Source organism: Peromyscus maniculatus, chromosome 17, assembly GCF_049852395.1.
Source record: "Peromyscus maniculatus bairdii isolate BWxNUB_F1_BW_parent chromosome 17, HU_Pman_BW_mat_3.1, whole genome shotgun sequence".
NCBI lineage: Eukaryota > Metazoa > Chordata > Mammalia > Rodentia > Cricetidae > Peromyscus > Peromyscus maniculatus.
The window spans coordinates 48036853-48061502 of NC_134868.1; the positions used below are offsets into that span (position 1 = coordinate 48036853).

General features: G+C 40.1%; 1 protein-coding gene across 5 annotated transcripts in view; it reads left to right on the forward strand.

The window, feature by feature from the left end:
• LOC102903725 (disintegrin and metalloproteinase domain-containing protein 18-like) overlaps positions 1-24650 on the forward strand; it is a 74190-nt gene that overhangs the window by 37658 nt on the left and 11882 nt on the right. For 3 of the 5 annotated variants that reach the window (XM_016001541.3, XM_016001540.3, XM_042262527.2), the window contains 6 exons: positions 1751-1846; positions 6012-6210; positions 12182-12287; positions 13573-13759; positions 17133-17213; positions 23632-23746. In XM_016001541.3, coding sequence (XP_015857027.1) covers positions 1751-1846; positions 6012-6210; positions 12182-12287; positions 13573-13759; positions 17133-17213; positions 23632-23746 — 784 coding nt within the window. The remainder of the gene's footprint in view (positions 1-1750; positions 1847-6011; positions 6211-12181; positions 12288-13572; positions 13760-17132; positions 17214-23631; positions 23747-24650) is intronic. The other 2 variants (XR_006064782.2, XR_013045387.1) reach the window with 2 other exon arrangements.

Here is a 24650-nt window from a genome sequence, read left to right on the forward strand (position 1 = left end):
ACACACCGGCTGATGCTTTCACTTTGGTCCCACAGAGACTTCTGAGTCTGGATTACCTCGGAGGCTCTTTGTACCATAACTTAACTTGTAGGAAGAACAAATGGCCATTGGCCTGCTGCATAGGCCCCTTTCCTGACTTGGAATCCATGCTTCAGACCAGTGTTTTGGTAAAAGGAAAGATGGACCTTCATATATGTCTCCAAGTCCTGAACTTTGTGGCTATGTATATTATTTAAAGAAAGACACATTGCAGAAATAAAAAATAAATAATATTCCGAACCTGTGGAAAAGACACCATCCTACGTTTTCTGGGTAGGCTCAACCTAACCACGGGAGTCCTTAAAATCAGAGAACAGTTATCCAGCAGAAGTCAGAAATGTGTCAGAAGGGGACTCAAAAGGACATGAAGAATGATGAGGACACAATATGACATTGTCAGGGAGTTACAAGGCAATTATAAGAAAGAATCCAAGTAATTTCTAGGAGAAAATACCTGATAGCTAACAAAAAAAGCGGAAATCCAACTGCACAGCCATGAGGAACTGAATCTGGCCAACTCCCAATGGCTCTAGAAGATTCTCCCCTGCAGTCTCCAGTAAAGATTGCGGCATGGCTGCCCCCCGGATGTGAGCCCATGAGACTCAAAGGTCTGAGCCAAGTCATCTGTTAAGTGAGCGGAAGCAGGTTGAGACAGCTTGCTCCTTCAGCGCCTTACTGCCCATCATCCAGCTGTGTCTACTGGCGCCCCCAGTGGCCAACCAAGTCTATAGACAAAATCGACAACTGATATTTTCAGTGTTTTGTGACCTCCTGAGATGGCCCCGCTCTGAGGCTGACAGACTCCCCCATACTGGTCCCCAATCTTGTGTGCAGTAAGAGCCTTCCAAATAGTAAAGGCCAAACAGAAAGACCTGAAATTATCAGGGCAGAAATTAAGAGAGACTGATATGTCTTAGATGGAGAGATAAGAAATATGGGGGTCATTTGAACTATGTGAAAAATAACAATATCATAGAAATCTTGTGTATGAAGTCAACGCAAACAACTATGGCATCAGAAGCCTCCAAACACCGCCTTAGTATACAGACTCTATATTCTGTTACTTTGTGAACAAATGTAGGTGTTTTATGTCATAAACAGACAGGCCACTACTAACAGTATTAGGGGGAAAAGGTCCATGAATAAATACTTAATGTGTCTTGGTTGCCCTTCCTAAAGTTTAGATTCATTCTCAATAGAAATGTGTAGCAAACAAATCATTAATAAGAGAACTGAAGGAAGTTTGTGTTTCTCCTGGAAAGTCACACTTCTCCCCCCACAAAAAAAAAAATTCATTTTATATTAGTAAATTCTGAGTCAATTGCCCAAATTTTCATGTTATAGATGAACAACTAAGTTAAATGCTGTTTCCTTAGTTCTTACAGTTACATATACTTTTGGTAATTCTAGAAATAATAAAAGCTGAAGATAGTGAAGCTTCATTGAACATAATTAGGAGCACAGCATGCGAATTAAAGTTGAGATTAAAAAAGCAAGCATTATTAAGTTGTGAGTGGTGGTGCTTTCCTAAAATCCCAGCCCTTGGGAGGTCAGAGCCAGAAAGTGAGGGGGTCACTGGCACCCTCCGCTGTACAGTAGAGCAATCTTGGCTATATGATAGCAAGTCTCAGAAACGAAGGGGAAAGGGAGGATGGGGAGGAGAGCTGGGGCGTCTACCCTAACTGGAATCCTCTTTCTTCTGAAACTGCAGGAATGCCTATTTAAAGAGTGCTGCCACTATGAAACATGCAGACTGAAAGCCTCCGCCAAATGTGGATCTGGAGCGTGTTGTACATCAAGCTGTGAGGTAAGTGCTGCTACTTATCCAAGGGAAGTTGAACTGCAGTGATGTAAGACTAGATTAACGAGAGCAACATGGAAGGACACAAAGAAGGTAGGGGTGATCCCATGATAAGGTACCATGACCTTAAAAAAAAGAGCCCAGACTGGTGCTTCCTGGTCTACGGTATGGAAACCATAAAGTTGATCATCTTCTAAGTAAAAGATATATACTACATCATGGGACATGCCAATAGTCAGATGACCCATAAAGTCAAATTAGTGATGACTGATGAAAATTATAACATGAATAGCAGACAACACACACACTGCACAAAGCACTCCCGTGCTGGTAAGTAAAAGGCACACTGAGAGCAGCCAGAATTGTTTCTGTCATTGGAATAGGCACATTTTAATTAATTTTTATTGTAGTGTGTGTCTGCCCACACAGTCCACACACACACACACACACACACACACACACACACACACACACACACACGCGCATGCCATGATGCATGTGTGAAGGGCAGAGGATAACTTGTGGTCATAGGTTCTCTCCCTCTACTATGCAGATTCTGGGGATCGACCTCAGGTTTCAGGCTTAGCCTCAGACACCTTTAACCACTGAGCCATCTCACCAGCCCTGGTTGCACACATTTGTTATTATTATACAAAAGCACGGTAAATCGAGACATAAACTGCAGCAGCAATACAACACTGACGCAATGTGGCTGGGTGAGAAAGCAAGCCCCATAACGGAAGATACTTCAGGATTTCCATTCTTGCAAATCACCAGTACATAAAAATTATGTATGTTCCTTTCTCCCAGCTGTTCTCAACTTCCTGTGGTGCTGAAGTCTGAACCTGGGGCCTTGTACATCCTCAGGTCTTAGGATTTTAGGCTCTCACTCTATAGCCCAGGCTGACTTTAAGCTTGAAATCCTCCTGCCTCATCCTCTTGAGTTCTGGGATTACAGGCTTGCACCATCATCTCGCTCCAATTTTCTACTAATATCTAATTTAATATAGTAAAACTCAGTTAATGAGAGTTTCTGAGTGTTAGAACAATCACTATCCTAAACATCATCTTCCTCAAGGGTGGACAGTTCCACAGCTTCCCAAGGCCCCTTCCTTCTTTGTAGTTAGTCCACACACAGTCCACACACAGTCCACACACAGTCCACACACAGTCTGCACACAGTCTACATACAGTCCACACATAGTCTGCCCATAGTCCACACCAAGTCCACACACAGTCCACACACAGTCCACACACAGTCCACACACAGTCTGCACACAGTCTACATACAGTCCACACTCAGTCCACACACAGTTCACACACAGTCCACACACAGTCTACATACAGTCCACACATAGTCTGCCCATAGTCCACACCAAGTCCACACACAGTTCACACACAGTCTGCACACAGTCCACACATAGTCTGCCCATAGTCCACACCAAGTCCACACACAGTTCACACACAGTCCACACACAGTCTACATACAGTCCACACATAGTCTGCCCATAGTCCACACCAAGTCCACACACAGTTCACACACAGTCCACACACAGTCTACATACAGTCCACACATAGTCTGCCCATAGTCCACACCAAGTCCACACACAGTTCATACACAGTCCCCCCACAGTTCACACAGTCTGCCCACAGTCCACACACAGTCCACACACACTCAGTCAATACCCAGTTCACATATAATCCACCCACAGTCCTGTGGGAGCCCGCTCTCAGGTTCTTCGTGGCTTTACCCAGCAGGTCCAAATAGAGGATGATCAGGACCACGGGCCTGAGTGCAGGTGTCTGAGATGGTCTGCACTTGGCTGTGCTGGGGGAGGAGTCTTTTGCTCCAACCCTTGGTGTCTCTATAAAAACCCTGGGGCAGAGACAGTAGGGGCCCGTTGGAATAGGTTCCAGGCCCTCTCGAGGCTATCCTTTATTTTCTATCTGTTTATCTCCACAAGATTCTCCGCTATAAATCCTTCTATCTAATATTTCCTGCGGCTTGCACTCAAGAAAACTCTGGGGAGCTGTAGGGGTGGTGGGTAAACGCCCCACACAGTCCACACACACAGTCTGCACCCAGTTCACACACACACACACTCCCAGTCTACACACAGTCCACACACAGTCCACCCACAGTCCATATACACAGTCTGCACTCAGTTCACACACAGTCCCCCTACAGTTCACACACAGTCTGCACTCAGTTTACACACAGTCCACCCACAGTCCTCCCACAATCCACTCACAGTCCACACACAGTCCACACACAGTCCACTCGCAGTCCACACACAGTCTGCCCACAGTCCACTCACAGTCCACACACAGTCCACACACACTCTGCTCATAGTCTGACCACAGTCCACACACAGCCCCTGATCCAGGATCATGCCTTTTGTGGTATATTCATAAACAGTATTTGTAAGCAGTAACTCACTTTTAGCTAGTTACTTGTAGTGGGACCTGCTGAGTCCTGTAGCAAGTGGACTTGAAACTTTTTAGAAAGTGGAAGAATGATTTTCCTAAGAGAATGTTCTACTCTGAGTTCCCACATACGATACTTAAAATTGCTTTGCAAATCCAACACAAAGTCAAACATATAACCTACACCTTTCTTTTACCTTTACTATTTAGACTTCTTAACTATCATTTACTAGTTGCCCAGAGTTTAAAAATCTTTGATTAACTGCCTAATAATCTCAAACCACTTTGACATAGTGAGCAGATGCTCCATGGGAACACTCCTGTAGTCACCACTGCGGTTAGCACTTTTTTACCCACGTGCAAGGAGAAAGAAGATAACACTGTGTACTCCATTTCAACTCTCTTTATTTCCCTTGCCAAATACCTGCCGATCATCATAGTTCTTGTATTTTAATTCTGCTTTCTGTAGTTGATGCTTTGTTTCCTTAGTCTATGAAGGATTAAACTTAGGTCTCTGCATGCTAGGCATGTGCTGACCCACACCCCTGCCCTGTGTGCATGCTAGCAAGTACTCTACCATTGAGCCACACCCCTGCCTTGTATACATGCTAGGCAAGCACTCCATCCCTGAGCCACACCCCTGCCCTGTGTTCATGCTAGGCAAGCACTCCATCCCTGAGCCACATTCTAGCCCTCATGTCACATTTCTCATACCTGAAAGCCTTCCTTTACCATTTCTTACAATCCGGATCTAAGAATGGATTCTTTTAGCTGCTATTTGCCCAGGAAAGGCTTTATATCTCATTAGTTTTTTTTATCATTTTTGTGTATATGAATTGTCATGTGTGCACCCCAGCACATGGGGAAGTGAGATGACTAATTATAAGAGCCGGTTCTCTCCCTCCACCATGCGGTTTCCAGGTAATGGCCCCTGTCATCATGTGGGGCAGCAGACATTTCTGTCCACAGAACCATCTTGCTGGCCCTCTCATTCAATTTTGACATATATTTCCAGGGTATGAAATTCTAACGAGATTTTTCTCTTTAATTTCTTTAAAGACACTACTTTATTGTCTTTCCATTATTAAATATTAGTTCAATCACAGATGATTATAGTATATGTATCTGTATTTTCAATACATATGACAGCTCAACATTTGGACACTATAAATTTTGCTGTGGATGGCAACAGATGAGCAATTTATTTAACCAGCCATAAAAACATATCTGAACTATGCAGGGGCCCTTTTGTTCTCGGAATAATAGACATTGGTGGTGAGACGTGTTAATCATGCATGATTCTAAGCAGGTGTCCATTAAATGAGAATGTGATTTCCTTCCTTATTTCCAAGTATAAAAGAAATTCATTGTATATCTCCCAACAAATAAGCTGGTAAGACTCACAGCTGAAACTGGCTTCTGGGACTTGTGAACATGAGATGTAGAACCAATTGGTCTATGCTTCTCAATCCACATGCTGCTCAAGTCAGAATGCAACACTATGAACTGCAAGGCTGTAGACGGCTGCCAGCCTGCGGTCAGTGGGGATTCGTGCATGTCCTGAAGCCAGTTACCCTTCTCTGGGCTTCCCGGTATATATTTTACCTGTTTTTTTCTTTCTAGAATTCTTAATCTGGGAGGTCTCAGTCCCTCAGTTAGCCACAACCAGACACGTTTAGCTGAAATTTCTTTGGCAAATAATTCTAGAGTCATTCACAGCTCCTGATCTCTTTCCCGTCCTCAGCTATCAGCAGCAGGCACTCCCTGTAGGAAGGCTGTTGACCCGGAGTGTGATTTCACAGAATATTGCAGTGGATCCTCTAACCAGTGTGTCCCCGACACCTTTGCCCTGAATGGCCATTTGTGCAGGTTGGGATCCGCCTATTGCTACAACGGACGATGCCAAGCCCTTAATGACCAGTGTGTCAACTTATTTGGAAAAGGTACTGCTTTCTTTTGCATTTGTGTTGTACTTGGATTGCTCTGTAGGGTCCATATTACAGTCCATCGAGCCTAGATGAGGAAGAGCTTGGGTCACAATTTTAAGAAGGTGTAAATTAAAGGAAAAAAATTTATAGTCATGATTGAAATCTTCCAAGAAAAATGCTAGGTAGGTTTGATTTGAGAAAATATGTTGCTTATTTATTCTAAATTATATTAAAATATGAATAGCAAATAAGTGGATCGTGACACCTTAATTTCCTATTATCCACCACATTCATAATTCAGTATTGAAGCCATGCACCTTACAAAGCTTAGAGTGAATGTCATTCACACGTGACCTCTTTTCTGACCGAGGAAATGGCAGTGTAAGAGCAGCCATGGGCTACCTGGCCAGAACTCCTGCTTCTGAGTTTTGACAGGTTTTGCTTGTTTGAGATAGTCTCCTTACATAGCCCAGGCTGACTTGGAACTCAGCATCCTCCTGTCTTAGCCTTGTTCACATTTTTTGTTTCAAATAACATTTTAGAGAAATCCAGATAAGACCTCTGCATGTCTGCTGGTGTTCTTAGTTTGCCCCAATATGATTATCCACATGTTGAGTGATTGAAATAATTTGAATACATAACAAATTAACAGTGCAATGTTAGAAATCAGAGCAATGGGTTTGGGAAAGGAGCTAACAGGAAATACCCTTCAGGATGAGCAAAGAACCTCATGGACATGTGGGCTACGACTGGGCTTTGAGGTGGGAGAACAGTTAGGATGGATAGAGCTTCCTATCTGAGACAACATGGCTGGACTTTAAAGGAAAAGCTTGGCTTCCAATTAAAACCTGGATAGGAACTCCCTTAAGAGAGAGCTCAAAGTAAGAGAATAAGAAAAATCTGTCATAGTCAACATGATGGGTAGCCTGAAGTGGGGAGGGAGCCTTCAGAAAAATCCCCCAGACAAAGTGGGAATGGGTATATGCACAAGCCATTAGGAGTCTATTTAATGAGAGCAATAGGCTCTCCCCCAAGGAATATGACCTGTCTAGCCATAGGTTCGTATCCCAAATTACAGTACCAGGCATGTGTTCCAGCTAATGGGATTGACCTTACATCCAAATAGAAAGTGGTTGGTTACTCCCATGACATTTGTACCACTAATGCACCCGTGGCCATGTCTTTCCAGGCCATTATAATTGTAGAGTGCAGGTTCACAGATGGATAAGTATTTTGACTCCTTTCTGCTCTGGTGACATGCATATCATGTACTAGCACCGTTAAAGCTAGCCAGTATGGATGAAACTTCCAGATCAGTACTAGCTTGGTAGCATCTTCAGCAACAGGATCTTCCCGTTAAGTTCTGTTCTGGAAAGTAACCAAGAACATTGACATTAATCTGTAATGTTTGGGAATCTATAGGGCCCCACTGACCAAGAGATAACCAATTCCTGACACCGGACAAATAAGAGAAAACATACAGCATTGCTGTCTGGGTCTAAATTACATCATTTAGTATATTTTCTAGATCCATCCATTTAACTGCAAACTTCATGATTTCATTTTTTACATTTTAATGTAGTTATGTTGTGTATATGTACCACATTTTCACTATCCATTATTCTGTTGGGAGAACATTTAGGTTGTTTCTGCTTCCTAATCATGATGAATATGACTAGAGCAGCAAAGAACATGACTGAGCAAGTTTCTGTGGAGTAAAATGTGAAGTTTTGAGGCATATGTCAAGGAGTAGGATGGCTGGGTCACACAGCAGATCTACTTTTAAATTCTTGAGAATTCTCCACACAGATTTCCAGCAAACAGCTAGAGCAGTTTGCAAGCTACCAACAGTGAATGAGGGTTCCTTTTCCCCACATCCTCTCTAGATGAGTTCTCAGTTGCCTTCTTGATCTTGACCGTTCTGACTTGGGTAACATGAAATCTCAAAGCATTTTTAATTTGTATTTTCCTAACTACTAGGCACGTTGAACACTTTTTTTTAAAGACATTTCTTACCCATTTTTATTTCTCCTGTTAAGAACGTTGCATTCAGATCTGCAGCTAATTTTTTAACTGGGAAATTTTGCTTTATAACTTTGTTTTGGGGTTCTTGATTCGGGATAGTCGTCCTCTGTCGGATGTGTAGTTGGCAAAGGCTCCCTCCCTTTCCACAGGCTTGCTTCTTTATCTATGCTGAAGCCTTCTGGTTTTATGAGATTCCACGTGTAAATTTCTAAGCAAACGGGGTCCTAATCAGAAAGCCCTTCCATAAACCTCTCTCCTATAGGGATTGCCTAGATTTTCTTCCAGCAGTTTCAGTGTTTGATGTTTCACATGTAGACCTTCAATCCATTTGGAGTTAGTTTTTGTAAAAGGAATAGATACAGTGTAGACGAATTTCTAAACAGTATTATTAAATAAGAAACACAGAGCCAAATACAGAGGTGCAAGCTGTAGAGATCAGAGCAACATCTGCCAACTAACCTTAGCTCACCACAAGAGAGCCTCTTCCTGTCTAACCTGTACCTTTATTGCCTTTTTGTTCTGCCTTCTCATTGGCTCTTAGCCCAGCCACATCACTTCCTCGTCACTGCCTGTCTATACAGACCTCCAGGTCTCTATGGTTGGTACTGGGATTAAAGGTATGTGTCACCACACTTGGCTGTGTCCTTGGCCACACAGAGACTCTGCCTGCCATGTGATCGGATAAAGGGTGTGTGCTACCACCGCCTGACTTCTGTTTATGGCTGGCTATGACCTCTGATCTCCAGGCAAACTTTATTTATTAACATACAAATAAAGTATCACATTTCAGCACAAATAAAATATCACCACAATACAGGTCTAGTTTCATTCCTCTATATGTGCGACATCCAGTTTTCCCAGCACCATTTGTTGAAGGTGCTATCTTTTCTCAAGTGTTTGTTTTTTCCATCTTTGTTGAAAATTAGATAGCAGTAGTTATGTGTGTTCATATTTAAGTCTTTGATTTTGTTTCATTGGTCTGCATGTCTGTGTTTGTGCCAGTACCATATTGTTTTTATTACTATGGCTCTGTAATATATCCTGAATCTGTAACAGTGATCCCTCTGGTGGTGTTCCGTTTGCCCGCGATCATTTTGGCTATTTGCGGTCTCCTGTGGTTCCGTAAGAATTTTAGGATAGTTTTTCTATTCTGTGGATAGTTAGATGGGGATTTTGATTAGTATTGCATTGAGTCTATGAATTGCTTTTGGTAAAATGGTCATTTCACAATATTAATTTTACCAATCCAAGAGCATGGGATGTCTTTCCATTTTCTAGTCTCTGTCTCTCTCTGTCTCTGTCTCTCTCTGAGACTTACAGTTTTTGTTGTAGAACACTTTCGCCTCCTTGGTGAGGTTTATTCCTAGATATATTCTTTGGAGTCTGTAATAAATGGGAATGTGTCGTGAGCTCTTTCTCTATGTTTAGTGGTGGTGTATAGAAATGTTACAGGTTTGTGTGAGAGTTGATTATGTGTCCTCCCACATTGCTGAAATTGGAGATCATATCTAGAAGTTTGCTGGTAGAATTTTTGGCTCTCTAATGTATCGTATTATGCCATCTACAAATAGGGATAGCTGGACTTACTCTTTTTCTGTTTGTACCCCTTTAATTTTCTTCTCTTGTTTGCTCCATCAGTGCTTCAAACACAATGCAGAGACGGAATGGGAGAGTGGACAGCACTGTCATGCTCATGATCTCAGTGGGATTGCTTCAGGTTCTTCTCCGTTTAGGATGATGCTGGCTGTCAATTCCTCATAGATAGCTTTTATTATGTTGAGAAGTGTTCCCAATGGTTCCATATTATCTCGGACTTTTATCATGAAGGCGTGCTTGATGTTGTCAGAGACTTTCTGAATCTATCGAGATGATCATGTGATTTTTATCTTGAAGTCCATACATGTGATTTATTACATTTGTTGACTTGTGTGTCTTTCCTGGTGTTGTGTATTTTGTATTCTCTGTGATTTTTATGTCTGTATGGATGTATCTTTACTCAAGTTTAGGGAAGTTTTCCCCTAGGATCTTATGAAGATCTAGTCTATGCCATTGAACTGAGGTTCTTATGCCTCATCTATTCCTATAATTTGAGTATTTGATCTTTTCATGGTGTTCCATATTTCCTGCATGTTCCTTTCCTGTTTTCTTTTAAATCTTCATATGCTTTTTTATTTCTTTTATTTTTTGACATTATAATTACATCATTTCCCCTTCCCTCTCTCCCAACCCTTCCATGTCTCTCCTTGTTCTTCAAATTAATGAACTTTTTCATTAATTATTGTTAAATACATATAATATATATTTTTTCTAAATACATAAATACAACCTTCCCAGTCTATACAATGTCACTTGTATGTATGTTTTCAAATCCTTGGCTGTTTTCATCTCAGCCTTACGCTTGTGTTTTCTTCAGGATCACTCACACATTTAGCCTCCTTGAGATCATTGAGCTGTTTTTTGTGTCTTATTTCAGCTTCTTGAATCTTTGGTGGTGCTTATGAATCTTCCTTTAAATTCTGTGTTCAGGGTTCTAGGTAATTCTCTTTGAATTCTCCTATAGGACTTGGGGGTTAGGGTAGGGGGATGCAGCAATGATCTTTCATACCTTTCTTGTTCATATTTTTATGTTAAGATCTGAGTATGTGGACCTTATGTGTCTTATATGAACACTGAAGATTGGGGAGAAATCTAAGGTTGTATAAGGCTTATCTGGAATGAAGTCAGGTGCACACGGGGCTGGCATGAAGGGTGTGCATCCTGGTCCAAGCTTGGAATTTTAGGTTCGATCTGGAGTTTCTGTTTTGGAAGAATGAATAATGATGATGATGATGATGATGATGATAATGATAAATTCTTTTTACAAAGGTAGCGAGAGAAACTTGTATCTTTGTAAATATGAAGGCTAGGTTCAAGTAAAGTAGGAGAGCTGCATTGGCAGAGTGTCATAACAAAACATGGTCAATATAAGAGCACACCATCATCCTCATCTATAGCTTTACCAAAATCAAGACCAGCATCATTTTACCATTTATAAATATAACAAGTAAATTTTAAAATACCTCAGGAAATTAACCATATCTAAACATTAAATATGTAAGAAATCTAAATGTATAGTCCCTCCCCCCAGGCTGGTCTTGCTGTCTTCTTCCAGTTAGTGAAATCCTCTCTTTCCTGAATCTTCTAGGAGTTTACTGTGGAAAAACTCTGTAATCAATTCTGAAAATCTCATTATTGTGTTTAAATATCTCTTATTACACGGTTTGTCTCCCTTTTAGTAGGTTTTTTTTTTTTACTTAATTTCCCTTTATTATGTTTATAAAGAGATGATAGTTGTTTTCCAACAGGGTGAGCAGAAGTTCAGAAGAACTAATGGAAGTGTCTTAGGCTATACAAGCCAAACACTTTGTTCAATTCTGACTCTTTATTAGCATTGGTTATTTATCTGATCACCCATTTAGAAGACTGAATATTATAGGCATGCATACACATGAAATAAAATAATCAAAAAATAAAAAACAAGGTGGGTTGTGCCTGAGGAACAATAACAAACTTTCACTTTGATCTCTACATATACAGACATGTACACGTGCACACACACACACACACACATACACAATACATATTTTTTAAAAAACCTTAAGTGAGCAAAGATGGACATACATATAATTTCAAAACTCAGGAGGCTGAGGCAGGAGATTTTCAAGGCCAAGACCAGTGTGAGATATGTCGTGCACCTTTTTCAAAACAAAAAAGAAATAAGTAAATGTATCGATGTAACTTCTAGCAATGGATAATAATACTTTTTGGTTTGTTTTATGACATTGGCAGGTAGCCCATGAAAATCAAACAAAGCATGAAAAATGCATGCCTATTTTGAAATGACAGTTTTATTAGTCTGTTACTAAAGAGCATGTAATTTGGATTAAGGATAATAACCTAAAGGACATGTCTCCTATTTCAGGGTCTCAAGGTGCTTCCTATGCCTGTTTTGAAAAAGTTAATTCACCACGTGAAAAACTGGAAAACTGTGGTTTTAAAAATTCATACCCATTACCTTGTGGACAAAAGTATGTATATAGAGCGTCATAGTTTTTCTGAGGCATGTTGCTTGCCAAGAGACATATACTAAATAAAAACGACTATCAAATTGTATGATAGGAAAATATTCTAATGTGTGCATGAGCACACTCATGTGTGCACACATGTGTAATCTTGTAGCCATTCAGGGTTTTCATTTTCTTTGAGGTTTTTTCCTGTCACCACCCTAAGAATTTGACTGAATGACAAATGGGATGATATTTATTAAGAGGAGCTACCCAACATTCAGAAATAGGGTGCTCTGTTCTGAAATAAGAATTGAAATCGGGTCATGTTTTAAGTCTGTCTATCATTGCAGGTTTCCTAGAGCAGGTATTTTGTTTTTTTACAGCATAAGATTGTTGAGAGGAAAGAAATTTTTGTCTGGCCTGTTGTTTCCAAAACGACAGAGCACGTCTCTGTGGCTTGACTTGAACTACTGTAATATGCTTTATTTTAGCATAAAACAGCTCCTGGGTCCAATATCGGGAGGGATTGCCTTGAATTTCACGTGGGAATTTTTTTAAAAGTCACAAAGGGGCTGGGAAAATTCCAGCTCAGTCAGCAAAGTGCTCGCTTGAGTTGGATTCACAGAACTCACGGCAGGGAAGCCGAGATGCCGTGGTAGACATGAGGGTCTCGGTGCTGGGAAGATATAGAAGACAGATCCCCAGGACTCTGTAGCGCCCCCCCCCCCAGCCTAGCTTTCCTGCTGAGCCTGAGGCTGTGAGAAACGAAATGTAAAGGGGACTAGCGCTTGAAGACTGATACCCAGTGCCATCTCCAGGTCTCCATGTACATGTACACATGCACACATGAGCACTAGGTACACACGGATTTGAGTAACAAATGTGTGGTGAGATTCTGCGTGGTATAATAATGTATCTAATAAGATAGCGGCCCACAATCAAGAGATACTGACCGAATAAGTGGTTTTCTGCCCTTGAGAAACATCAGGTGACAGGTCCAGACTGGCCAAAGTGACCATGGAGACCTGTGATAGGAAAGAAAGTCCCCTGTACCCCTGTGAGTTCATGTGTACATACACGTGTATATACATTTCAGTCCTGCCACAGTGCTAATTGATCTGTTTGCATTTAGCTGTTTATGTTTTTAAAAATCTTATCAACTCATAAAACAATGTTGCTACTGCGTGGTTTTTCTGGTTTTATGCCATTAACCGAACATTTATGCCACTCTCCACACAATACTTAATGGGAAGCTGGGATCACTGAGAAGTAAAATGATGAATAATTTTCTCCTTTTCATGTCCAGGGATGTTCTCTGTGGAAAACTAACTTGTTTTCGGCCACACAAGAATTACAAAAGCACAGCCCAATCCGTGATATATTCGTACGTCCATGACAGTGTGTGTCTGTCCATTCCTCCTGGGTTATCTATGAGATCAGATGGGAGAGATTATGCGTATGTGGCTGATGGCACTGTATGTGGGCCACAAATGGTAAGAGGCCGCGGATTATATTTAGCTATATTAATTTACATTAATTGCCACATGCCATGTTCCATGACGGCGATCATGATTTGAACCTGATGCTTGTGTTCATTTCCTATATACATGGTATTAAATGACTATCAAAGCAAACCTCAGTTAGCATGTTGCATTGCCTCTTCTCAGTCCCTATGTGGAAAAAAATGTGGGTTTATTTGTTTGTTTGTTTGTTTCGAGACAGGGTTTCTCTGTGTAGCCCTGGCTGTCCTGGAACTCACTCTGTAGACCAGGCTGGCCTCGAACTCAGAGATCCATCTGTCTCTGCCTCCCAAGTGCTGGGATTAAAGGCGTGTGCCACCACCACCCAGCTAAAAAGTATGTGTTTTTAACATGAGTCTACTAACCACCAAGTGCTATTATGTTCAGACCTAATAATTTCCAATAGTAAAATTCTGAGTTTTCATTTTACCTTGCTTCACTGCAAGCCATACTCATATTAATTAAATCGTGTGCTTATGTATCTGATCAGAGGGTACGTGTAAATAGTTTAGAAGAGCCAAAGCTGTACTAGGAAAGCATGGCTAATGGCTATTGCACAGAGACAAGCTCATGTATATGCATATCTGTACATGCAAATGTACACGGATATGCAAATTACACTCATGTAGCCATCACTCAGAGAGAGAACTAAAGTTCAGAGTTCATCAATCTAGGAGATGATGGGACCCAGCTTTGAAAGCACACCAATAGCAGCCCTTTGAGGTTGAAAGTAGCGATCATAAACCCTTTAGCTGCAGGACTGTGTGACCTTCAGCATTTACTTGGAGATTACAGAGCCAATTCTTTACTGAAAGACCCGAAGTTCCTGAACCCTGGAGAAGCTTACCCGTACTGAGGAACCCAGATCCTGGGGCTGGCTGCCTTGTGTGGCCAAGTTCTTCATGAGCTACATCTAAGAGCTTGCTTCTCACAAATAGAAGAAAGAGAAGGTTGGAATAACTAGGAAAAGTGGGGCATGGTGGACCTGGCCTGTCTCTCTTATCTTAGAATATTTTGGGGTTGTGAGCTATAATCATGGAGAAGCCTACAGTTCTGAGCCTGTGAAGATGCACACAGCCCCTACTCAGATGACAAGGGAGGAACAGATCGCCATCCCCAAATAGATGAGTAAGTCATTGAGAAAGGTGTGTCATTCAGCTCAGACCTTCTGAGAGGACAGTAGCCCCAGATACCTTGATCAGAGTTCCACACAAGGTTATGAGGTAGGAGCTCCAGGAACTGAGCCCTAACCCATGCCAGGCAGAGTGCCCTGACTCCATGTCTGCCAGGACAGCATGCCAGATTTGCTCATCATGTAAATGGGAACAGATGAACTTCCACAAGTGCCAAGCATGATGACCTTGTGAATGCACAATCTGACAAAAAAAAAAAAAAGTCCCTAGAAGTGGTGGTTGTTAGCTTGTAAAAGGTAGTGCCTTGCTCCTGGGCAGGGCCACAGGTGGCTCTGCCTGGCAGGGAGGATAGTCTTTCAAGTCCAAGCCCTGAACCTGTCTCTTTCTTCCTTCTTAGCTAAATTTATTTTAAAGTAAATATTAAGTATTATTCTTATTAAAAGACAATAACTTTAAATATCTTTACTGGATTGTTAATTGGTAGAAATGTAACTGATTTTTTCAAGTTAACATGTTATCCTAAAACCTTGCTGAATTCACTGATTAGATGTATCAAGTTTGTGTGTGTGTATGTGTGTGTGTGTGTGTGTGTGTGTGTGTGTGTGTTTGCCTGTGCATCTCTATGTAATCTGTAAGTTTGTGTGTCTTTGCACAGGCATCTGTGTAGTTTGCCAGTCTGTGTGTGTTTACTTATAGATCTGTGCATTCTGCCACTCCATATGTGTTCCCATGCTCATCTGTATGTAGTGTGATAGTCTGAGTGTTTACACAAGTATCTGTATGTCGTTCATCAGTCTGTGTGTGTTTGCACATTCATCTGTGTGTAGTGTGGTAGTCTGTGTGTTTACACAAGTATCTGTATGTCGTTCATCAGTCTGTGTGTGTTTTCATGGGCGTCTGTGAATAGTCTATCAATCTGTGTGCGCTTGGATGGCATCCACGTGCAGTCTGCAAGTTGGTGTGTGTTTGCAAAGGCAGCATGGTGAGAACTCTGTGTTCTTGTTGATGAAGCTGTGGGCAGTCTGTCATCAGCCTATGTGTGTTTGTCTGGCCATTTAGTGTACAGTCTGTCAGTCAGTCTATGTGTATGTTTTGGGGCATGTATGTGCAGTATGTCAGCCTGGGAGTGTTTGCATAGCCATCTGTGTGTTGTCTGTCAGCCTGTGTGTATTTGAATATATATCTGTGTGCAGTCCACAAGTCTGTGTGTGATTACACAGCCATCTGTCTGTAGTCTGTCAGTCTGTGTGTGTTGGCATGGGCATCTCTGTGGAGTCTCTCTATGTATATTGGAGATCACGTACATGTCTAAGCATGTCATCTACAAACAAATAATTTTGCTACTTCCTTTATGATTTGGATATCTTTTAGTCCTTTTTAATATCTACATTGCTCCAGCCAGAATACTTAATATTACATTGAATATTGAATGTAAGGATCAAAGGAAGGCTAGTATATACAATTTATGATTTGTTTATTGGTTACATGTTAATTTTGGATAAATAATTACAAGGAGCTCATTTTCATCCACATTTGACATATTCATATGGTGAATTACTTAATTACACCTTGTGTCAACAATTGAAAAAATAAATTACAAAGCCAAATAAAAGAGAAAAATGTAAATGAGACCAAAATAACCACATACCCAGATTACCAATTACCATTTGATTGCTGCTTTGAATGACAAGTTGTGACAATGGCCAAGAAAACCAAGTTTAAACTATTTCTCTCGCCCTATAATTCTGATATACGCCACCACAAAGATCCAAAACAATTTATGAATTGTATTTGAGACAAAAGAAAAATTATTCTCCAGCCTTAAGGGGACAATTTTGACTTCTATCCAATTATCCATAACAAATATTAACAGTGTAGGAAATGCAGTTGGATTTCAGTTAGTTCCAACTGTAGGGATCAAAATTCAAACCACATGTAGTCCCCGTCTGCAGACAGGCTCTTCCTACTTCGATACCATTGCTGTTGAGGGGGTTATTTTAGAAAGCCAGAATATTTGTATTAGAATCAAAGCAAAATGGGTAAGCAGGCCTTGAACCTCTTTTATATCTAACATAACATAACGTAACGTAACGTAACGTAACGTAACGTAATGTAACATAACATAACAACATAATATAGGTAACAAATAGTGGGGTTTTTTTCCCATTTGACATGACATTTGTGACCATGAAACATCCTATGTTTCATTTTAGTATTGCGTCAACAGAACCTGCAAAGAAGTTACTTTAACAAGAATTGACTGCAATGCCACTAAGAAGTGCAAAGGGAATGGGGTAAGTGACCCCTCTTCAGTAGTCCAGTCCCCCCCTGCAGGCGACTGTGGGGCGATCCCAGTCCCCTGCTTTGGAGAACTGATGGATGGCTAGCAAGCTCTTAAATGATGTGCCCATGCCCGGTAGATGAAAATGAGAAAGTCAGATGAGCTACTTCAACACTATTGAGCGAATTGCATGTTTTACTGATTTTAGGAACATTGTTAATTTCTCTCAATCATTTGTCTGTTTTAATCTAGTAATGGAGAATTTCTGTTGCCTAGCCACTGCTTTTTATTTTCTTGACATTTACAGGTTTGGGGTGAGAAGGGTCTTTGTTTTGTTATTTTCTTAGAAGGAAACTGGAATATAAAATAATAAACAAACAAACAAATAAATAAATAAATAAATAAATAAACGAATGAATGAATGAATGAATACAAATCAAAAGAATGGACTTGGATTTTTGCAAATTCATCTGCATTCAATCTTAACTTCTGAATTTACTAGATTTGGAACATGTGGAAGGGTGAGCAGGGAGGAGGAGCCTCTCGCTTCACATCTGCTCTCTGTAGTTGTGATCGTTGACCAGTTCTGTGGCTTTCCTCTCTTCGATCTTCCTCTCAGTATTTCATTCTTAATACTTTTAATAAAGCAGAAAATAGTGATATATATATATATATATATATATATAGAGAGAGAGAGAGAGAGAGAGAGAGAGTTAAGTTTTTGATCTTCTGCTTTATTAGACACACTTTTTAAAAACAGATTGCTGTTTAATTATTTTACCTTGACATTTTGGATTTTTCATTCAATAAAACTTTTCCATTCATGATTATTTGTATTTCTCTATATGTATTGTGCTTCCAACAAAATATTTTTAAAGGGAAACTAACTTATGTGGCTCTACTATTGGACTTCCTTTCCTGTTCTTTGGGTTTAATTTTCTATTTCTTTATCAATGCCATATTTTTACGATTTCTGTAGCTTTTTTGGTTCATAAAATGATCATAAAACAAAGCTATTCATCTTAGCTCTTCATCAACAATGAAAAGCATTCCTTGTTCTAGACCTTTTTTCTTTAAATACATAATTTAGCTTGACAGATCTGTGTATCTGATTCATGAAATAACTTACCTGAGACTTGGGTTAGGGTTGTGCTGAATCTTTGTATCATGTAGGTAAGATCCAACATCCTAATAGCATGCCATATGTGTGGACTATCTCTCCATTTCTATACATTAAGAAATTTTTATTTGAGACAGGGTTTCTGTGTAGCACTGATTGTTCTGAAACTCACTCTGTAGATCAGGCTGGCCTTGAACTCAGAGAGATCTGCCTGCCTCTACCTCTGGAGTGCTGGGATTGAAACATGTGCCACCACTGCCTTGCTAAAAAAATTTGTCTAATCTAATTTTTACAGTTTTCTTAGCATAAATCATGTTTATAAATAACTGCATTCATAAGGAAATGTGCCACTTTACCTGTGTAAATGGCATTATATTTTTAGTTCCAAATTCTTATTGCCCATTACTATAAGCAATTGACATATAGCTAAAGTTTGCATCAGACAGCCTTGAAACACAGTATTATCTTTCTCAATTTACATGTGTTTTTTTCCTCTTCTTGTCTTGCTGCATTTTCTATGATTTTTGGTGCAGTGTTGTAAAGTGGAAGGGTGTCCTCTGTGATGCTTAGCTGCTGCTTTCTCACCGGTAATGGGGTACATTTTGTTTGCTTCATTTTGTGGATTTTTTTAATTATGAGGAATTTACTGCTTAGTCTTGATTTTCTAAGAGTGCCTATTGTATATGGTACTGTATTTATCAAAGTATCTCTCTTTATTAATACAATCACATGACTTTTTTCTTGCTTAGTTCATGAATATAATTCCTTACATGAATTTGTTTTTAACTTAAAACATATCTAAATACCATCAATAAATGCTGTTTGATTGTGAAGTGTTGAATTTACAAGTATTTTTGAGGATTTTTCTACTATGTTTTTAGTAACATGGGCCTGTAGCCTTTCTTTCCTGTTACATGGTGTATGACCTGGGAACTAAGGTAATGCTAGCCTGATAGGATGATTTGGAAGGATTTCTTTCCTTTCTATTTTTATAGATTATAGATAAATTGATTTCTTGTAGACATGTGGTCTAATTCATGAGAGAATAAATCTGGGCTTAGAGCTTCGTATTTTGAAAGTAAATATTCATGTCATTTTGTTACTCGATATGGAAGTGTTCATATTATGTGTTTCTATTCATGTGCATTTTCATGGATTTTCTTTTAGGGAATTAAGCCTTTTCTCCTAGATCATCAATTCTCGAACATGTAATTTTTCATACATCTTATTTATTATCCTTTTATTACCCATAGTTCCATACTGATGGCTGGAGACTAAACATGTTTGTTTGTTTTCTTTGAGACAGGGTCTCTCTGTAGCCCAGGCTGGCTTTGAGCTCCGAGTGTAGCTGAGGTTGACCCCAAGTGTGTGGTCCTCCTGCCATACCCTCCCTAGTGCTGAGTGGCAAGTGTGGCTCCCATGGCCAGGAACAGTTCCATCCACAGCTGGGCATTCCTTACCATCCACCTCTGGGGAGCAGGCAAGCACAACAGCAATTGTTTGGAGAGTCTGTTGGAGAGCTTGTTAGGGTGTTTTTATCACAGCAACTGAAAGGGGGTTAGAACATGCGCTTCTATATGAGTTTCTAGTGTGTCTCTTCTTGGTGTATTTTTGCTTGCATTTGCCAGTAGAAGTATTGATCTGTTTCTTGATTCTTTTAATTTATTGTGATCCCCTCTGTAAATGGAACTTTTTCCAGTGTTGCCTTGCATCTGCTAATAAAATAATCACTCAGAGGCTTAATATTAATTACAAACTGTTTGGCCAATGGCTCCAGCTTATGCTAGCTAGCTCTTTCAACTTCATTCAACCCATTCCTATTAATCTATGTATCTCCACGTGTTCTGTGGCTTCGCGTGTGCTGCATTGCATCTTTCTTCCTTGGGCATCTCTCAGCGTCTCCTCTGACTCCTTCCTTCTCTCTGTACCTCTGCTTGGGTTTCCCACCTGCCTCTAAGCTGCCCTGCCATAGGCCAAAGCAGCTTTATTTATTAACCAGTGGAATCAGCACATATTCACAGCATACAGAAAGACATCCCCCAGCACCTCTCCTCTTTTCATTTTAATAGAATTGTTATTGGATGTATCATAAACTAGTTACTACTTGTATTTCCTTTATTCATTTCCTTTCACTTTAGACTGAATGATTTTTAAATTTCTTCTTTTTCTGTACTTTATACAAAGGGAGTTATTGATGATAATACAAGTTAATTTTTAATAGACATTTGTTCCTAAACTTTATTCTTTCATGCCACAAACTCAGATAGAAGCTTTCTTTCCTCATGCACAACTATGTCTTGACATTTTTATATTTTTGCATGTTCCACATAGCCTTGACCTCTACTTTCTATGTTTTGTTTGGTTCAGGGGACCTTAAGGTCTCCTATATTATAAAGGATACTATGCATTATGTCAAGTTTATTTCATAAGAGTCATTTCATCTCAAGGAAAATCATATTTTCTATTTCACAACAAAGGTTCTGTCATGAGAACTGTCTCCTTTTTTGAGAGAGGTGGGATTTTGTAATACCACCTTGTTAAAAGTCTAGATGGAAAAATATATTTTGAGAGATACATGTATCTCTTCTTTCCCAGCAGGACTGAAGGAAACAGGCAAAATAAGAGATTTCGAGGATTTGGGGGGAAGGAAGCTAATACTCCCTTAGAAATAATCAGATCATTTATTTAGAAGTGAAATCTGTATCTCTTCTAAAAAAGAAGAGGACTCTGGCTTCCTCAGTGGACTCTGTCTTCCTCAGTGGACTCTGGCTTGCTCAGTGGACTCTGGCTTCCTCAGTGGACTCTGGCTTCCTCAATGGACTCTGACTTCCTCAGTGGAGACTGCTTCCTTCCTTTTATACTACTCAGAATCTTAGGGGATTGTTAAATGTGTGGTCTGAAATGCTTTCTCTTCAAAAAAGGATGTAGAACACCATGTAGAATACAAATGTAGAACATTTAGTATTGGTCTGCTGTAGCTGACTCTGTCAAGGTTACTAAAAATACAATGATAAGAGCTGGTGCCCAACTAGAAAGTCACTCCTAGTGACTTTCATGTTGCTGGAAGGTACTCTGCATGCTGGAGGAGAAAGAGAATCATCGATTTGCCCAGACACAAACCCTGTGACCTACAACAATGACCTGCCTGAGTGAAATGCTGTATTGGTACAGTAGCATCACAAATATTATGGGAGTAACCAACCACTTTCTGATTGGATTTAAGGCCTACTCCATGAGATGGAACCCATCCCTGACAAAAGTAGCCAAGAACCTGAGACTAGATAAGTCATGGGCCTAGGGGAAAACCCACTATTATTCTTCTGCTAAATGAACATAGCAATAACCAAAGGATTCCTAATGAGGTAATGATATACCCACAGATCAGTACCTCACTCAGCCCTTATCAGAGAAGCTTTTTCTTGCAGAAAGATGTAAATTAACACAGTGACCCAAAAATGTCAATGTGCAGAGAGTGGCAGACTTTGGAGCACTCAGTACTAAATAGGATGTCATCAAACCCTCCCCTAAGGCTCAGGGATCTCTGAGGAAGAGGAAGCAGAAAGACCGTAAGAGGTAGAGGCGGTGGATGACTCCAAGGGAAGGGGTTTTCCAGACAGAAAACAACCGATGCACTATGAGCTCACAGCACAGGTTCAAGCCAGATGGGTCCCAGCACTGAGAGGGGGAGGTGAACACAGGGCCCCACCCCTAACCGAGAAGCTATCTGCAATGAATCCCTGCTGGTAAAAGGAAAATCTGTTTTCTTCAACAGAGTGACACTGGATATATCAACTACACCACCACGCAGGCCCATGCAGTTGGCCAACACAAAAGAAACGCCAAGTTTTGGGTTTTGTCAGGGTGGGGTGGGCTTTTTGTTTTGTTTTGGCATTTTTCTCTCATTGTTTTCTCGTTTGTTTTGATTTTTGTTTTTTTATTCTTTTGAGAGAAGGGGAGGGAGGAGAGAGCATGAAGTTGCTTGGGTAAGATCTGAGAGGGTTGAAGGGAAGGAATAAATATAATCAAAATATATTGTATGAAAAAAATTAATAATTTTTTAAAAAGGAGAACACACAAAAAACCCTCCTTTAAAAGTATGGCTAGAATTTTGTCATAATAAAAAATACTTTAAAATTAAATCTTTTTTTAAAGCTAGTATTTAGAGGCTGGGGAGCCGACTCAGCAGGGAAGATTTGTTGCTCTTGTAGATGACCCGAGTTCAGTTCCTCAGTCATGATGAATGACTCACAACGTCCTGTAACTCGAGCTCCAGGAGAGGGGATCCGAAAGCTCTGGTCTACATGGACACCTTTGTTCATGTGCACATACTCACATGCAATTAAAAACAATAAACATCTTTTGAAAAGACAAACAATATTTGTGAAAATTATTCATCACTGTGAACATAAAGATCATGTGCCGGTTGGTTTGGCTTTTTGTTCTGTTTTGTTGTTGTTTGTTTATCTGTCTGTCAACTCCTTGAGTCGTCTGGGAAGAGGGAACCTGAATGGAGAAAACCCCTCCATCAGATCGTCCTATGGACAAATCAGTGGTGCATATTCTTGACTAATGATTGATGTGTAGGGCTCTGCCCACTGTGGGCGGTGCCATCCTCTGGGCAGGTGGTCTTGGGTTATATAAGACAAGTAACAGAGGAAACCGCCAGAGAACAAGCCAGTAAGCAGTGGCCTCTGCCTGAGTCCCTACCTCTAGGTTCCAGCCTTGAGCTCCTGCTGACAGGGATGAACTGTTAGCTGCAAGTGTAAGCTGGAATAAACCCTTTCCTTCCCAAGATGATTTTGGCCATGGTGTTTATCACAGCAAAAAAACAAAACAAAACAAACAAACAAAAAAAAAACACAGACTGGCAGGTCATAACTTTATTGCATCCCCTTTTTAGAAGATCACTGGAAAAGAAAAAAAAAAATCACTAATTAAAAATAGGTACGCCGGGCGGTGGTGGCGCACGCCTTTAATCCCAGCACTCGGGAGGCAGAGGCAGGCGGATCTCTGTGAGTTTGAGGCCAGCCTGGGCTACCAAGTGAGTTCCAGGAAAGGCACAAAGCTACACAGAGAAACCCTGTCTCGAAAAACCAAAAAAAAAAAAAAAAAAAGGCAATAGGAAATAGAATATATTTTCACATTGTGGTGATTTTACCCTTTGATTATGCCACCAAAGTTTTAATTTTTTAATGCATTTCTCAAATTGTATGACCACAAAAACCTTAAAAATAGTCTATGTATTTCAGTCCTATATATCAGAATTACTTACTAAGACGATTCAAAATGACTGCATGTTTTTCTGTTTTAGATATGTAATAACTTTGGTAATTGCCAATGCTTTCCTGACTACAGGCCTCCAGACTGTAACTTACAGATTGGATCGCCCGGGGGCAGCATCGACGATGGAAACATTATCAGAGCTGGTCAGTACAAAGAAAACCCCAAAGCTGAGTAGTATGTTGTTGTCTGGTTTATTAATTGAAGACAGACATCTTTGTCAACGCTTTCCCAGGCCAGTTACAAATAAGTTAATTTGGTGCCCTGTTTGTAATGAGTTTTCTCAGAGGGAGTCAACTCTAACCAACTTGGTGACGTCACCTAAAATAGAATGGTACTCTCAAGTTTCAATAAATGTCACTAAGTAAGTTTTTAAAAGTCATATATAGAATAATGAAAAGCATATACATGGTTCATATCTCATATTATTAAAACAGAAAATTATTGAAAAGCAACTCTGTGATGCACTGTTCATTCTGAGTGCAACTTGGAAAAATATACAGCAAAATGTGTGTTCCTACCAGGAAATAATAGTAAGTCACATTCTGAATATATGCTCGTATTTTCCCTCGTTCCTATGGTGAATAAAAGCCATATCATAAGCTACTCGCTGGTTCAATCCTTCATCCCTTCATATGTTTCCCTCTGTGAGCATGTCATCAGGTATTTGGAGAAGAAATAACATTGAGATCCATGTTTTAGAAAGTCTCCATAATGAGTAACATAGAAGTTTCACAATGAAAATATATTACCGAACAAGCAATGGTGTTAGCTTTATTGGCCTGAAGTAGATATATAAATGGACACTGGATAAATTGTTTCAGATATCAAGTATTTGAAAATGACAGCGACTGAAACATGGTTGTGAATTAATACCTAACACATGAAACAAGGGGTTCAAGGATTCTGTACACATTTTTACAAGAAAGTCAAGGGTTGAACAGAGCATGGATATAACCTATTTAATTTGTACAGTGAGAGCTGGGTGAGATGGCACAGGACTGTAATCTCCACACAGGAATCTGCAGCAGGAGGAGCGCTACAAGTTTG